The sequence below is a fragment of the Onychostruthus taczanowskii genome, unplaced genomic scaffold, assembly GCF_017590055.1.
Source record: "Onychostruthus taczanowskii isolate IOZ18803 unplaced genomic scaffold, ASM1759005v1 scaffold61, whole genome shotgun sequence".
NCBI classification, from domain to species: Eukaryota; Metazoa; Chordata; class Aves; order Passeriformes; family Passeridae; genus Onychostruthus; species Onychostruthus taczanowskii.
The window spans coordinates 3,834,736-3,851,857 of NW_024503790.1; the positions used below are offsets into that span (position 1 = coordinate 3,834,736).

The 17,122-nt window shown below is 46.7% G+C and overlaps 1 protein-coding gene across 3 annotated transcripts in view; it reads right to left on the reverse strand.

The window, feature by feature from the left end:
* Nucleotides 1-3,958: 3,958 nt before the first annotated feature.
* The window catches only part of PRDM16 (PR/SET domain 16), a 302,077-nt gene continuing 288,913 nt past the window's right edge, over nt 3,959-17,122 (reverse strand). For 2 of the 3 annotated variants that reach the window (XM_041419759.1, XM_041419758.1), the window contains exons 13-17: nt 12,063-12,232; nt 10,838-11,012; nt 10,123-10,353; nt 8,110-8,284; nt 3,959-5,906 (exon numbers count right to left, since the gene is read on the reverse strand). In XM_041419759.1, the coding sequence (XP_041275693.1) occupies nt 5,772-5,906; nt 8,110-8,284; nt 10,123-10,353; nt 10,838-11,012; nt 12,063-12,232 (886 nt within the window). In that variant the 3' untranslated portion in view covers nt 3,959-5,771. The remainder of the gene's footprint in view (nt 5,907-8,109; nt 8,285-10,122; nt 10,354-10,837; nt 11,013-12,062; nt 12,233-17,122) is intronic. The other variant, XM_041419760.1, reaches the window with a different exon arrangement.

Genomic DNA, 17,122 nt, shown 5'->3' on the forward strand with positions numbered 1-17,122 from the left:
GGGGGTTTGGAGTCCCCATCCCTGCAGGTGTCCAAGGAAGGCCTGGACGTGGCACTCAGTGCCCAGTTCTGGGTGACAAGGTGGGGATTGGGCACAGGCTGGACTGGATGGTCTTGGAGAGCTTTTCCAACCATAACCATTCTGTGATTCCATGATTCTGACCTCAGCAGCAAGTGGGGTGGCCGTAATTTAATTTTTGAAGCTCTTTTGAGTATTACAAACCACACACACACGACATCAAACCCCAGAGGTACCACTGAGCAGCAAAGCCAGACAGTGACACACCGAATGTCCCATTATTTGGGATGTTCTCCATGGTTATTCCATTAAAAGAAGCTCACGGGACCACTGCTTATAAAAGCACACAGGTTTATTGCATATCAATCTCATGTATAAATTCATTGTAGCATTGGAAAGATTACATTTGGTATACATTCCTATTCTACAGCATTAACCTCAAAATCAGCTTTTTCTATTCATTATTTTAAAGGAATTTCTCTACACAAGTACATTTGTCTTTTATCACAAGCATCAAAATGAAATTTGTAAAATTGCCTTTTTTTTTTAATTATTTTCTACACTTCATATCTTTTATTTCATTATGCTCCCAACAAAGCGATTCCATATTAATTAATAACTGCCAACACTTTTTCTTTCTTCCTTGGCAGTTCGAGGCTTCGAGCCTCGGACGCAAAATCTAATCACATATACAATAAGTGCATCTACGGAATTTTTTCTTTTTAATAAAAATTTCACAAACGGACACAATAATGACTGCTAAACACAAGTCATGCACAGTTTACTTATAAACATAACAGAAGCAATATACAATCAAGAATGATATGGAACAAGCACCATCCTCTTTCTCAATGTTTTTTAAACATTATATGAAAACCAGACATTTACAATTGATTTAAAAAAACACTATACAGGTCTAAAGGAAAAAAAAATCCAACCTAAATCATATCTGTATTGTAACAATGGGAAAAGGAATGACATAGGATGCACAGATTTATGATTCTTGCAAGCACAATATATATATGTTTTAAATTACATCTTCTGCAGGCTGGAAATGACATCAGGGCAAAACATCTCTTGCTTTGAAGAGAGCAATGAGAATGTAAAATACACTGAGAATTACTTTCAGAATTACTTTGTTCACATGTGAATTGCACATTTGGAAAATCAAAGCTGCCTTTTTTTTCTTTTTTGTTTTTTTTTTTTTAAATTTTTTTTTTTAATTTTTTTTTTTTTTTTTAATTTTTAAATTTCTTCTTCCAAAGTGGTAATAAGAATTAACGACAGAAGAAAGAGAAAAAAAGAACCTCGGAATCATTCAAGAACGTTTTAGTCACAGTTTCACTCAACACTACGGAGAAGTTTCATGGCTTTGTGAGAACACTACTGACCACCAGCGAGGAGCAGAGGGTTTTGCCCTTGTGTTGCCAGCACTGACCCGAGCGATGCCACTCCTGCCCTTGGGGACAAGTGCCGTCCCCAAGGCTCAGGATCCCCCCCAAAAAGGGGCAGGGTCCCCAGCGCTGCCCCCCGCCCCCCGCCACACACACACACACACACAGTACAGCACGTAAAAACCGAGTGGGAATTCAGCAGATTGGCCTGGCCGGGGGCACGGGGGGGTCACCATCCAGTGCTTTGATGCTCAGCGCCAAACACGTTCACCTCGTTGTGCAAGTGCTTCCAAAAGGCTCCGTCCGCCACGGCAGCGAGGAGCTGCTCCCAAGAGCAGCCACCGAGGGCCTAAGTGCTGATTGGGGAGGGGGCAAAAGCTTCCTCTGGCTGTCCGAGGGAGGACAGGAGCCCAGCAGAGTGTTTGTCCTGGAATCAGCTGAGCACACCCGCTGGTGTTTGTGCAGCCCCCTTTGGGTTTGGGGTCCCGCACGGCGATGTCCCCGCGGCGCCCGGCGAGGCACGGCCTGGGACAGCTTGGAAAGGCACCCAGAGCAGCCTGAGCACCAAAAGGAACATCCCAGGGAAGAAGCCAGCAGCCCAGCAGGAGAAATGGGTGCCTCAACGTGTCCTGCAGGACCTGGCACCTCAGCACAAGTCGTGGGAGAACCTCAGCTCATCCCAGCGGAGAGCTCCCAGCTGTCTGCACCAGCCACAGAGATCACACCAGGAACAACCACCAGCTCTGAGCTGGTGGGGAGCAGGGAATGCACAGACATGAGACCCACATCCTCCTCCCTGAGCAGCTCAGGCAGGAAGGTCCAGCCCTGGCCAAACTGAGGGCCCTTCACAGAGCACCAACACTTCAGCCCTGCTCAGCTCCCAGCCCCACCTGACCACTCCAAAAATCCCCAGGGCTTCTCCTTCTCTCCTCTGTGCTGTTGCAGCTGTAAAAATACTTTAAATAAATAGATCCTACACAAAGCTCTGGGTTTAAACCACACCTGGAGCAGTGCCCTGGCTACTGGGCACACCACAGCCACTTCCCATCCCTGCCACCCTCACCTGCCCTGGATCCCAGCGTGTTCCACCACAGTTCCATGTATCACCAAAGCTCCCAGAGCTTCCCCAGCACTAGGAAGCCAGCAGTGCTCTGCTAGCAGAGCATCCTGGACACAAACCTCTCAGGAAGCAGCCTTGAAAAGGTGAGATTCTCTGCTAAAGCAGCAAAATGGAACCTCCACACCTGCTGTGAGCTGCAGCACGTTCCAAGTGCAATCCAACAAAAGGTAGAGGTTAACAGAAGTTCAGTGAGGCTTCCTGTTTTTTCATCTTAATGGGAAAAATTGAAACTTGTAATCAGTGCTAAATTATAGGAGTTGGGAGGTTCTACAACACAAGCTAGAGAAAACGGGGAGAAACTGATTTAGGAAATATGAAAAGAAAAAAAATAATTATTTTAAACCCTATATTTTTATGTCCTCAATCTCTGGCTGGATAATACCTCCCTGTCCTTGGCCAGGGGCCCTCAGGAGATCCATGGAGAGACAGGATGAGCCTGGGGAGGGGGACAGCGACAGTGTGAGCTCAGCCAGAGCAAGGACCTGACCAACTGCTTCTGGAGAAGTGACAGAACTGGCAGCAGGGCTGAGAGAGGGACAGGGAAACCATAAATATCCCAAATAAGTCCCCACAATAACACTTGCATTCCTTAGTATTGGCGCACATTTTGGTGTCCAGCTCAGTGCCACTCCCTGGGCTGCTCTGTCACCTCCCCGTGCTGTGAGGTGCAATGCTGACCTGCCCTGAGGATTCTTCAAGGGTGAACAAACCATGCTCAGAGCACACAAACAATCACTGCTGCCCACAGGTCCTGTTCCAGCACGGCAGATAGATGCTCAGACACGTGGTTTGTTCCAAACAGCTGCCAGGAGTCATGGAGCTGCAGCTGGAATGGGACAGGATGGATCCATCCCCAAGTTTAAGGCTGTTTCCATGTTCTCCTGGAGCAGGGCCATCGAGGCACAGCATCTCCACTGGCCTCTTCCTCCTCCTCCTCCTGTGCTGCTCCCAGTCACTGGAACCTTCCTGTAATGGCCCAGGAGCTTCCAGGCAAAGGGGAGCTGAGGGATGATTGTCTGGAGATCAGCAGCACCACTGGCAGCACTGCCTGGGGTCATTTGGCACATGGACAAAACCTTCCTGCTCCCTGCTTAGCCAACATCCAACCTCAACAGCACAATTTTGGTCCTTCACTACATACTTCTATTAACATCATTTCTTCACAAGAATGATAGATAATGTAAAAAAAAAATACTGTTAAGGAAGAAATAAAATAAGAAAGGAATTAGCCCAAAATGACAAGTTATATACAGATTAAAATAAATTCCATCAGGAAAAGGAACAATTATTTTATTATTTTCAGTTGGCCCCAGTGGGAAAAATTTAAAGGCCAAGTGCCTGGGCAGGGCTGTGCTGCTGCCTGTGGGGATGGGATGGGATGGAAGGGGATGGGATGGGATGGGATGGGTGGATGGGATGGGATGGGGATGGGATGGGATGGGATGGGATGGGATGGGATGGGATGGGGTGGGATGGGACAGGGCTGTCCCTCTCCTCCACAGAGCCGGGATTCCTCCAGCAGGGCTGGCTCTCCTACCCAGGAGCTTTGTGCAAATACATGAAGCAGCTCGGTCACACCACCTGGTGCTCTCAGAGCCTTGGGCACTTTCACAGAATGTTGTGGAAAACCAAAAAGGGGAGGGTAAATTTTCTTGGGAAAGCACACCGGTGCTGCTAATTTACTTTTTGTTCTCTCTGTACCAAAGTCACCCTGGATGCTTTCCTGTGGGGGCACTCTGAGGCTCCCCAAAATCAGCCTCACATGTGCTCTTGGGTGCAAAGCTGACTTGCAAAGGTGTCACACCCAACTCTGACTCTGCTTTGCTCAGGGAGCATGTCCCATTGTTTTGGCCTGCTGGAATGAGGCTTCCCACACTAGACTGGACTAGAACCATCCATCTGTCCTTTTCCACGGCTTTCCCACCCATTCCAACAAGGAATGTCGTCTCCAAATTTCCTGCTCCAACAGTGGATGGGAATTGCAGCAGAGAACAGCACAAAGCCCACAGGATTTGTGGAGGCTGCTGTGTATCAGTAGACAAGATGAGGTTTGGAAGTGATTGGAAATCACTCATAAAATCTCTATGAGAAATTTTAGAGTCAGAGAGACAGCTGGATTCTTATCTCCATGCTCTGCACCCCTCAGGCGGCTGGAGCACAGAAATGTTCACCTTTCTACTTAAATTACAGGCCAAGCAGCAGCAGGCAGTGCAGAGGGAAAACCAGGCCAAACCAACGGTGTGAATCAGAGATCTGTGCCACAGATACCATCAGCTCAGGGTGATGTCACCCTGAAACCCTGACACACGAGCAGATGTGTCTGAGCTGCCCTGGGTTTGCCCAGCACACGTTTCCTTATGCACAACCAGGGAAGGCTTTACCCTGTGACCTCTCTTCTTAGGCAAATGCAAGCATTTCCAGGAACTCCACCATGCTGGCTCTGTCCCAGGCACTCCCAGCCTGTGCTGGCCTCACAGGAACCAGGAGGGGCAGGGAGCTCTCCCAGCCTCGCTCAGGGCACAGGGGACCATCCAAGTTCGTGTGACACGTCTGTCACCCCAGCCTCAGCACTGTTCCAGGCTGGGAGCTGCATGTGGCTCACGAGGACTGCAGGCAGCGTGGCCTCACCTTGGAGGAGCTTTGCACTGTGCCATTGTTTGCTGGGAGCAAAGGACAGGATGGTGCTTCTGTGGGAGTGAAGGATTCCAAATTCTTTTGGGGGAGTCAGTTAAGTGGGTTGAATTTGCATTTCCCTGGCATAACTCCAGTGGCTGTGTCACAACTGCACCAGGGACAGGTCACACCTGGCTCTCTTCCTTGGTGCTTCACCATTCAGCTGGATGGGAAGGAAATGCTGCCCTGTGGTTCCAAGCTGTTGCTCCTGCTCAGGCTGTGCTGGCTCAGTGACACTGGTTTGGAAGGTTGGAGGGGCCAATCTTTGATTGCACTCTTGCAATTCGTGTCTTGCTCATGCTATTCCTACAGGCTGTGAAATCCTGGGGCTGCTTCAGGGTTATCCAGTTTGGGAGGGGTTCATTGTGATAAATTAGAAAGGAAAACTGTAGAGAGATAAAAATGCAGGATGTGTAGGTCAGATGTGACAGGTTTCCTTCTCAGCCCAAAGTCCAGACGACTCCCTGAGGCCCTCTCATCCATCTTCTGCTCGCTGGGATTTTGCTGGGATGGCTGCAGCACCACCACTGCCTCACCTGGGCTCTGGCCAGTGCCTTGTGGACCTCTCAGAGGTGGTTGATGGGGTTAAAGGTCCCCGACTCTGAAGCTGCTCCTGCCATGTCCAGCCAAGCCCCCAGAGAGTTCTGGGAGGACGTGTGGAGGGGAGCGTTCTCAGACAGGGACAGCATCATTGCATAAGCCTGGGGGAGAGAGGGATGCAAGGGCACGAGTGAGAACACAGGATGGAGAACACTGTGTAAAACACAGCAGCACCTAACCCTGCCCACCTGGGCCAGCAGCATCCTCTGTGCTGGGCTCAGCTCACATCCACCCTCTGGGATGGCACCCACCTCTCAAAAAAACAGATTTGTCATTGGTGTATTTTTAATTTACCTAATGGTTTATAGGGACAGTCAGGAGAGATCATCCTTCCCACTGGTTTTCACAGGACCAAACCCATCCTGCACTGCCTGAGCTCTGTGACAAACCTCCACATGATTCCAGGCTCTGCTCCCAGAGGAAAGCAGCTGACACTGGGGCTTTTTATTAAAAAATCACATCCTCAGACATCAGTGAGGCTGGGCTGGGGCAGCAGTGCCCTGGCAATGGGGCAGCAATGCCCAGTGGGAGGTGGTGAGCAGCTGCTCATCCTGACTCGATGCCTGGCATGGCCCCACTGGTGATGCCAGTGTGTGTATTTAGGGATGTGGAATTCTCATTGGTGTGACCAGTGTGGTCAGGGTGGGTTTATTGCTGCAGTGAAACCCTTAAAGGTGTCTGATGAGAGAAATGCAGCCAGACTTGTTTGTCCTCCAACAAAGTGCTGGTTCTGTGTGACCTGGCTGCTCTCCCTCCACCAGGACACAAGATTTGCCTCACACACCTCTCTGTGCCCTTTCTCAGCCCACACGAGGGATGTGAGGGCTCAGGCAGATGAGAACCTCATACAGCAGAGGGGAAAATCAATGTCATTGTCACCATGGCCTGAAAAAGAGGAGAACATGGTCCCCATCCTCCCCACCACCCTGTCTCAGGGAAGAAGTACAGTTTTTGGGTTTTGTGGACACACACTTCTGAAATTGCTTAAAACTAAGCCAAAGGAGTGCTGTGCTGCTCACACCAAGGTTTTATATTACCTGCCAAAAGATGGGTCAAATTATTTAAGTTGCTTATTGTGATTCAAGTGTAAAACAGTCAAAAACCAAAAATACCTTCCCCATCCAAGCACAGGCTGTACCAGGGTGGTACATTGGAAAAGAACAAGCTGCTCCCAAAGAGTTAGTGCATTTGGGATGTTAGTGACAGGACACAGGGAAGAGTCAGGCAAGTGGCTTGTGTTTAAATGGGTGTCACCCCAAAAAGCTGCAGTGCTCTGTCTTCCAGCAGCCCCTCCCCAGCCTCACTACTGGCACCCACTATGAAGGAGGAAAAAACATTTCCCAAGTTTTGGATGATGCTAATTCAAAAATCAAGTTTGGTGTGGTGGCTGCACTTTAAGATACTGCTCTTTTGGGCATTTGAAATAGATTTTGGGATAAATTCTGTTGCTTTAGGGTCAGAAATGGCCCATGAGGTGAGAGCTGTTTGCATTCCCCAGCAGGGGCTGTGTCCTCTATCCAGCCCAGCCTGCTGAGGTAACTTCACTGAACAGTTCTTCTGTGAGAATCCTCGTGGAGGGATCAAAGATCAACTCCATAAACCCAGACCACGTATTTTGGCTAATGAAAAAGCAGACAGACAACACAGATTTCTCTCAGAACTCCAGTAATTCTGAGATGCCATTCTGATGGTGTTTGGTGGGTCTAAACTGGTCTGGCTCACAGGGCTGGGATTTTTCTTTTGCATTTTCTGGTTTACTTTTAGAAATCAAAGAAATAAACAAGGATACCCTCTAGACATGCTACTTTGCAAGTTCTGGATATATTCTTGTCTTTCACACCTGTTTTAATCAAACCCAAGGGCATTTTGTTGCTGTTTCTGCAGACCAAACCTCAGTGGTTACCAACAAAAGAGCCACCCCAAAGTATAAATAAATAGGGAGATATAAAAACATTTATACAGACAGATAAAAACACACAAATGCCTCTCTCTGCCTGCATTGCCCCGTTCTCACTGCACAGGCTGAGATAAATCCATCTAAAGGTGATGCCCCCTCCCTTCCTCCTCTATTTCAATTTAGTTGCAACAAGACACATTAATGTGTGAGCTAGAATTCCTGCTGGAAAGGGGAAATAACCTTCTGGAAGGGGAAAATAACCCACTGGAAAGGGGGAATAACCTTCTGGAAGGGGAAAACAACCCACTGGAAAGGGAAAATAACTCTTGTCTGGAGGAGGCCAGCTGCTCCCTAATCCTGCTGTACACGCTGGTGGCAAGCTAGGAAAACGTTCTGGATATACCCACCTGGTTTTTAGCCTGCCTGTACAGAGTCTGTTTTATTGCCTCAGAGTCTAAGGTGGAATTAAACACATCTTTAACTTCAAATGCTTCCTCGGCCGCTTTGCGGAGATCCAGCCCCTTCCCAAAATTCGGCATCTGCTCCAAATCTAACAGGCCGGCTTCGTCCTCCTCAATACACCTGTACCAATGACCAGGGGAAGGGGTGACCTGTGTTAGCTCGTCTGGCCCACAGCCTGCATGCACCACCCACGGGGGCTCACCAGCCACATGCGTGAAGGGATGGACAGACGGACACGGACACGGCATGGCATGGGGAGGAGTGAGGAGGAAGTGGAAAGCAACAAGCAGCAGGTTCTGTCTGAGGTTCTGAGTCCGCCACGTTTCTCTTCACGGAGAAAAGCAAGGCACAACTTCCCAGAAATTTCTGGGGTTTGTATTCCCTGAACCTCAGGGAAAGGAAAAACAATTCTTATCTCATTTACTGCTCCTGTGTTTGCTCAGAAGTGGAATGCATCGTGGAAGACTGTTTACCTGAAGGGAATTGGGAATTGGAATCTGGTGTGGGTGTTTTGATTCACTGACCCATTGAATCCAGGTGTGTGTGTTGGGACTGTCAGGACAGTCATGATGTTCTGTGCAGTGGAGTGCTTGGCAGTTTCAGTTTAGATGTAATGTAATATAATATAGAATAATATAGTATAATAAAGTAAAATATGTATTTTATATATATTTATATATAAATATATATAATATATAACATAGTATAATATACTAAAATAATAATTAATTAGCCTTTGGCGACAGTTCTGCACCAAAACTAGCAGTGCTTTTAAGCTGGGGAAGGCATCACTCAGTGTTGTGTGGTTTGTGCTGGGAATACCCCCAGAAACTGGGGCAAGCTGCAGCAAAAAGAGAGCTGAGCCTGTGCTGTGTGCAGCAATCTTTCATTCTGAAGGTGTTCAGACATGGCTTGATCTTGGGGGAAAAGTCCTTCACTTTTTATAGAATAATGGGATCTGGTTTGGGTTGGGAGGGACCTTAAAAGATAGTTGGGAGGGACGTTAAAATATAGCCATGGGCTATCCCAGGGTGTTCCAAGCCCTGTCCAACCTGGCCTTGGATAATTCCAGGGACAGGGCAGCCACAGCTGCTCTGGGCACCCTGTGCCAGGGCATCCCCACCCTCACAGGGAAGGATTTTCCTTAAAGATCAAACCTATATCTCTCCTTTTTCAGTTTAAATCCATTCCCCCTTGTCCTGTCTCTCCAGGCCCTTGGAAAGAGTCTCCCTTCATATTTCCAGTAGCTTCCTTCAGGCACTGGAAGGTCACCTTGGACCCTTGTCTCCTCCAGGCTGGACAATCCCAGTTCCCTCAGCCTTTTCTGCCAGCAGAGCTCCTCCATCCCTCTGATCATCCTGGGACCTCCTCTGGACTCTGAAGGAGCTCCAGGTCATTCCTATGCTGGGACCCCAGGGCTGGAGGCAGCTCTGTAGGTGGGGTCTCAATTGGGCAGGGCAGAGGGGCAGAATCCTCTTTTTGCCAGAGCTCCAAGAATATTTTGCTCCAACTCAAAGGGCCACAGCAGCACCAAAGGCATTGCACAGACACCTCTTCCCTTGCTCTGACCAGAGTTTTGGAGAGAAAAACGACATCTGCTGAGCTCTGGTACCCTGAACACTCTGCGTTTTGTATCTGTTCTCCAGCTCCAGACTCCTCTTCCCTTGCCCTGACCAGGGATTTGGAGAGAAACAACATCTGCTGAGCTGTGGTACCCTGAACACACCGGGTTTTGTGTCTGCTCTCCTGTTTAGACTCCTCAAGCCTTGGATATCATTCCAGCCTCTCCTTGCAGTCCACTTGTCTCATGTTCCCCCCCAAAATGGTGAAATGGAATCTGGAGTGAAGGTTTGAATCCAACCAGAGGCATGGCATGGCTTGGAGAACAAACCCACAGCACTCACGATGCACCACGGACACGGGCAGGGGCCTGAGCCCCCCGGGAATGGCCCCCTCACCTTCTGGTGTGGTCAAAGCTCATGGTGAGAGATGTGGGCTCCTCATCCTCCTCATCCTCAAATGCTCCCCGGGGCTCTGCCGTGGGTGACGCCGTCTCGTCCTGGGATTTCCCAGTCAGGCTGTCGTCGTCTTCCTCTTCCAGTTCTTCGTCCTCATCGTCCACATCTTCTGTCTTCTCGTTTGCCAGTCCATGGCACTGGGAATTGCCATCAATATCCTGGATTTCTGGCCTGAAATGTTTGGTTGAAGGGCAGGGAAGAGGAGAAGAAGAAAGAAAAGGAAAAAAAAAGATGGCAAATGTTTAAGTCGTGTATTCCCACTGGAATGCAAGACTTTGATAATGTTATATAGAGATATGAACACAGAGACACATTTATATACATGTACATATTATTTAAAATGTAACAAAGAAGAAAATCAATGTGCTTCAGCCATTTAAAAATCACCCTTCACTGTTCCTAAGGGCCAATGAGCACATTGAGAATGCACCAACCCAAGGCTTTTTGAGCTACAAAAATGGATTTAAATGCTGTTTTTTCATCTCTTAAAATTAACATTTGTGAGACAAGCAGCCTTCCTCCTTCTCTGGACTCTGTCCTCCAACAATTTCCCTTTGAGCAAACAGCAGGAGGAAGCTTCTACCAGAATTCCCTGTTGTGTCACTCTGCTGTTCACGCCTGTCCTCTCAGCAGATAATTTTATTTCCTTGCCTACCTTTTATCTGCTAAAGCCGACGCTTGATTCATCTCGCTATTGGCAATAAAATTTCTGATTTCCGAGAAATAGGAATCCTCTTTTTCGTCTAAAAGTGCATGGTTGTCTGATTCCGAGGTGGGGGAGGAGGCGCTGGTCCCGAGGTGGTTGGTGATGACTCCGGAGTGCTGGCTCACTGTGGGGCAGGAGCAAGGACAGGACACACAACAGGACACTCCATCAGGTGGTGGCAAGGCCAGGGTTATGAGGAAACATGAAGCAAGAATGTTCTCAACAGCACTCACACTTTGTACTGATTGTTTAATACTCAAGAGGAAAGTCATGGAGCAAAGATCCCAAAGGAAGATGGTGTTTCCAGACCAAAATACAGGGAATATTTGGCATTTAGGGTCAATACACACAATTTAACAACCATTGCAGAGCTGCTTGCCTACAACTTCATCACAGCAATTCCTTCTTTTCATTTTTTTTTTATCTTAACAGTAATTCCTTCTTTTCATTTTTTTAATGTCAAAACCTCTTTATCTCCTTGGACTTCCAAAAAACCCTACAAACAACCCTAAAAACTCATCCTTTGGGGGACAGTGCATTCCAGCGAGTTGCCTACAACTTTTCCATAATACATCTTTTTACCCATGCTGGGAAATCACTTACTTGGCTTCATCACAGCAATTCCTTCCTTTCATTTTTTTTAATGTCAAAACAAAACCTCTTTATCTTATTGAAATTCCAAGAAACCCCTACAAACAACCCTACAAACTCATCCTTGGGGGGACAGTGCATTCCAGCGAGGCTTCCCGAGGGCCAAGACCATGGAGTCTCCTCTCTCCAGTGGTCCCCAGGGTGTTTCCCTACCTGGAACGTTCTAGCAAAGATCCCAAAGGAAGATTGTGTTTTCCAGACCAAAACACAGGTGATATTTAGCATTTAGGGACAATACACACAATTCAACAACCATTGCAGAGCTGTTTACCTACAACTTTTCCATAATACATCTTTTTACCCATGCTGGGAAATCACTTACTTGGCTTCATCACAGCAATTCCTTCCTTTCATTTTTTTTAATGTCAAAACAAAACCTCTTTATCTTATTGAAATTCCAAGAAACCCCTACAAACAACCCTACAAACTCATCCTTGGGGGGACAGTGCATTCCAGCGAGGCTTCCCGAGGGCCAAGACCATGGAGTCTCCTCTCTCCAGTGGTCCCCAGGGTGTTTCCCTACCTGGAACGTTCTCGTGCTCGTGCTTCTTCAGGTGCCTGTCGAGGTTGGTCTGCTGCCCGAAGCACCTGTTGCACAGGTGGCACTTGAATGGCTTCTCCTTGTTGTGGATGTTCCTGACGTGCCGCTGCAGGTTGGAGGAAATGCTGAATGACCTGTCACAGTATTTACACCTGGAAAACAGCAGCAGATGCCAAAGAATGCAACGTGAGGAGAAAAATTAAAAAAAAAAAAAAAAACAAAAAACTCAAACAACAACAGAAAAAAAAAATGAAAGGAGAAAAATCTGACTATCAAAACCCCAGGAAATGTTGGTCTATAAATCTTTACTCAGGAGTAAAAATTGTGCTGAAGGAAGCACAAAGCATTAATCATCCCAGACAAATCTGATATTATTGTTACTCAAGGAGCACAAAGAAAGGATTAGGATTAATTAGGAAGTCGTCCAAATAAATAAGAGTTTGAAACAAAATAATTACTTTTCCATGCATGGATGTAGGAATGAGAGAGGTGGATTTATTCCTTCCACTTTTTTTGAGAGGAATCAGGTGAAATATGGCTGAGGAGGGAGGACAAGGAAGACAGAAGAAGAAAGAAGGGAGGTGAAATGTTTAAAATAGTTATGAACTGGCAAATCCCTGCGTGACAGTTAGCTGGACACACACAAAATCCTGGCTTTATTTGTGAAATTCCTTGTGGTACTGGACATGCAGGGATTACAGCATGGCTTTAAAGGTAATTATAACTATTCTTATAGCAAAGAAATCCATCATCCTTTCCAAACAGAGTAAGATTTACTCCTAGGAGTGAATATCTGGTTTGTGATGAAAAGCTGGAATGCAAGGAGCCAAGCCAGGATGTTCAGGAGAGCTGCTGAGTGAGGAGATGTTCCCTCTCTGAGCTCAGCCTCTGCAGGACCCACGGCAGATGGGCTGGGGGCTTGTTCAAAGCCACCACCCCCCTTTTTTGGGTTTAGATCCCCTCCAAATAAATCGGAATTGCTCGGGGTGGCAGTGAGGGCTCCCAGCTCCCAGCGCAGAGCCGGAGCCGCTGATGGACTGAAGGTGGCAGCTCCGAGCTGCGGTGGAGAGTTTGGGTCTAAAACTCCTAAAAACCTCATTCCTGCCCGAATCCGCCGAATCCCTCGTTCCATCTCCCTTTAAACACGTCATTTGTACCTCAGCAAAGCTGCTCCCCCCTGGGTCTGCTTCCAAAACCCACGAGGAGGAGAATCTGTCTCTGCTGTGGAGCTGCGCAAATCCCGGACGCTTCCAAAATTCCAGCTCTTCCCAAGCCCTTGTAATCCCAGAATAAATCCACACCAGCAGGCTACAGATTCTGGACTTTTCCCAGAATCAATCCACTCTTATCTCTTCTAACCCACAGCAATATCTGCCCCACGGAGCTGAGCTACTCTTCCATGGGAATCCTGGAATTCCAGAATGATTCTGGGACTCTAAACACCCCCCAGTGCCACCTCTGCCATGGGCAGGGACAACTTCCACTATCCCAGGTGGCTCCAAGCCCTGTCCAACCTGGCCTTGGACACTCCCAGGGATGGGGCAGCCTGTGCCAGAGCTCCCCCAGCGCTCCAGGACACGGAGATGGAGATTTTGGGAGTATCAGCAGCTCCTGTTGTGCACAGACTCACCCCATGCCTGCCTCACCCAGGGATGGAGCTGGATGTCCCTGGGCACAGAGGACATGGGATTCTTCCCTACAGACACAACAGTGCAGTGGAAAAGATCCCTGCTGTGAAACACACACACCCCATTTCCAGATGTGCTCCAGCTGGGATTTTTATTCGGTCTCTAAAAATAAATCGATATTATTTTTGGAGAAAAGCGGGGATACATTTATGAAACACTCTCTCCTGCTGAATGTTTATGGATTCCATGTCCACCTCCGAATTTCCTACTGCTAAATCTCCAACAAGAATGAAGATATTTCAAATAATGGGCCTTTATTAGGATTAAGCAAGGCAGAGAGCAAAATTTTTAAACCACAGCATTTCCAGACTCCTAAAGTATTTAGTTTTCCTCTTTTTTTTTTTCTTCCCCAAAACCCCCAAATAACTCTAGAAAACAAGAAGTTATTTGAACACCAGCAAGAACAATCACACGGAGATTTATCAAGAACAATCTGTACAGAGAGTTAAACATGGATTGCCAGCACCAAGGAATTTGCTCTCAGATTCCTGTTCAGCACTCCAGCAAACTGCAATATCCAAACCTGCCAATATCCCAATATTCCTGATATTCTGTGAGATTTTCATGAGTGGTTTTATCCAGTTTAGACTAGGAGCTCCCTTCTCATCCTTGATGATGCCAGGGGTTTTCTCTCCCTGCCTGTCCTCACCAGCACCTAAAAAACCCTTTTTCTGTGTGTCCCCATGCCTGGCACAGGGGATACCTGGCACAGTGGGCACCAGGATAACCCATGTTCCCAGCCTGGCTGTCCCTGCCAGGAGCAGCTCCAGACATTTAAAAGCAACTCAAGGCAGGAACGACCTGGCCTCCTCCACATCCATTTATTTAGATGTTCAGGAAGCCTTTGAAAAGTTCCCTGTGACAGGTCCTGGCCCTAACCATGAGCTATGTGGATGCAGGGTCGGGAATGGGGAGGGATAAAGAGCTTGTTAAAAAATATATAGGAACCAGAGGGGCACTGGGAAGGAGCAGGGAATGCCTGGGAGCAAAGGGATGAGGGAGATGTCCGGCGTTATTTGTGGTCCCAGAGGGGTCAGTGCTGGGAGCTCTGCTGGTTTTAATCTAAATAAATGGCCCAGGCAGAGGAACCATCAGAAATTCAGGGAGAGGGGTGAAGAGTGAGGGAGGAGAAGAATAAAACTCAAAGGCAGCGGTGTTTGCTTTGCAAACAGCCCCACAAAGCTTCTCCCTTATCAGCTGAAAACATCCAAATGGGAGGGAGGGAGGGACAGCGAGGAAGGAGCCAGGGCTGGAGCTGGGGAGCTCTGGCAGGAAATCCTGGGAGCTGCAGGAGCTCGGGTACCTGGGACAACACGGGCCAAAGCAGGGAGCAAACCCTGGGAATGTGGGGAGCATTGCCCCAGTGCTTCTCATGAAGTTCTGCACTGATCAGTGTGATCTGAGAGGCAGAATTGCAGGGAAAAAAAACCAAAAAAACCCCATGGATAGCAGCTCTCCCTCTGAGTGACTCCTCAGCCCCAAGTGCATTTTTAGCAGGGGTGAGCTCAGGCTGCGTTTTGAAAATCAGAAAATGAGAAATATCTTCAATATTTGTTGAACTATGTGCAATTTAAATGCCATGGTAGATGTCAGCTGTGGCTCTGAGTTCCAGCTTAATGCAGACAACAGGACACGAGGCCTCCAAGGGCCTTTTTATTCTGAATTCTGAGATACATAGTCCAGAATTTCAGGTTTGGTGCAGAAAAAACAAAAAAAAAAAAGAGTGAAAAGAAACATGTTGAATTTCACTGTAGCGCACAGGGGCTCGGAGTGTTTTCAAATAATTTGATTTTTAGGAAGTGCATCACCAGGTATTTCTCACTCTTCAGAAAACATGTTGCATTTTCTCTTTATAAAAAGAATTTGCCTCGTTATTGCTCATGTGCTATTAATTCTTACTTTATACATAATTAGACTTCTTAAGTAGAAGTTTGAGTAACTTCATATTCCCCTCAAAAAAACTCCAAAAAATTGAATCAGTGACCATCAGGAATCAAACCCAAACCACCTTATTTTCTAGCCTGTTGCCTTTAAGAACAAAGTAATTAATATTTGGATTAATACTGAAATTATTATAGATAAAAATATTTTTATAGAGTAAAAAAAACCAAAACAATTAAAAACAAAGTTGTAAAGAAGACAACAAAAAACACTGAGAAATCAGCAACCTCCTTTTACCTGCCTGAAGTCAGCACTTAAAAACCAAGCTTTCAAAACAAGTCTGGCTGCCAAAGCTGCAAATCTCAGTTCTCTGAGAGGAAAAGCAAATCAATGATAATTAAAGCTCGTCCGTAAACGCAGCCCCGGCTCTCCGGAGTGCTGTTAGAATGCAACATTGTCCAGGAGTCAGACCTCTAAAAAACCCACACAGGCTATTTTCTGGGAGAAGACCAGATCAAATAAATCTTTATTTTCCTAACCTTTGTTAAGTTGCAAGTCTCCTTTTTTGGAAGAAAACTGAACTAAAGATCTCGGAATAATCGGGAGCGAGAGTTGCAGCGGACAGGGAACACACAGGAATATCAAATAACACAATCCCAAACATCACAGCAGGGATATAATCCAAAATATATGTCTGCTTTGGGGGGTGGTGGTGGTGGTGTATTTTTAATTTACCTAATGTCTACACTAAAAATGCTGGATGGAAAATAAACGTGATTCTCGGTGTAGCAGGAATTACAATGTGGGAGAGTCAATTCTTAGGTTAAACTGAGCATAAAAATGTGATGTATTTGACCACATGGCCTTTTGCTGCTCATAAATTTGTGTTTCTCTTTATTTAATAACTGCTCCATTTGCTTTGTTGTGAACTTATGGCTGTGTATGAAACGCTGCAACATCAGCTACCCAAAACGAAATGGAATTGTTACCATTGTTTGACAACCTGCAAAACACTCCCTCACATCATGGCAAACACAAGGCTTGATTTGCAGCAAGCTCTCAATTCATCATTCCTTCAGGTTTGCTCATTTCTGGACTTCATTTTAACTAAAAAGGCATTTTTTCCCCAAGTTTTTTTAAAACTGCTTGTAACTCGCTGGGAGAAAATTCTGGGGGGAAAGATTTCCCTGAGAAATACTTATTTATATACATAGGCACTCATATTACATGTACTTTCTTGTGAGTTTTATTCAGATTTAAAAATCTGAATAAAAAATTTATTCAGATTTTAAAATTCTGACTTAGGCAAGAGCCACAGAACCCACTGGGCTGGGACACTGTCCTTGTGCACACTGAAGCATCAAAATCACATCACCTTGTCCCCAGCTAACAGAAAATAGCTCAGCCTTCTACCTTAAACACTCACAAACGTGTGAGACTCTGTGTGAATCCCCCACTCCCAGCTCTCCTTTT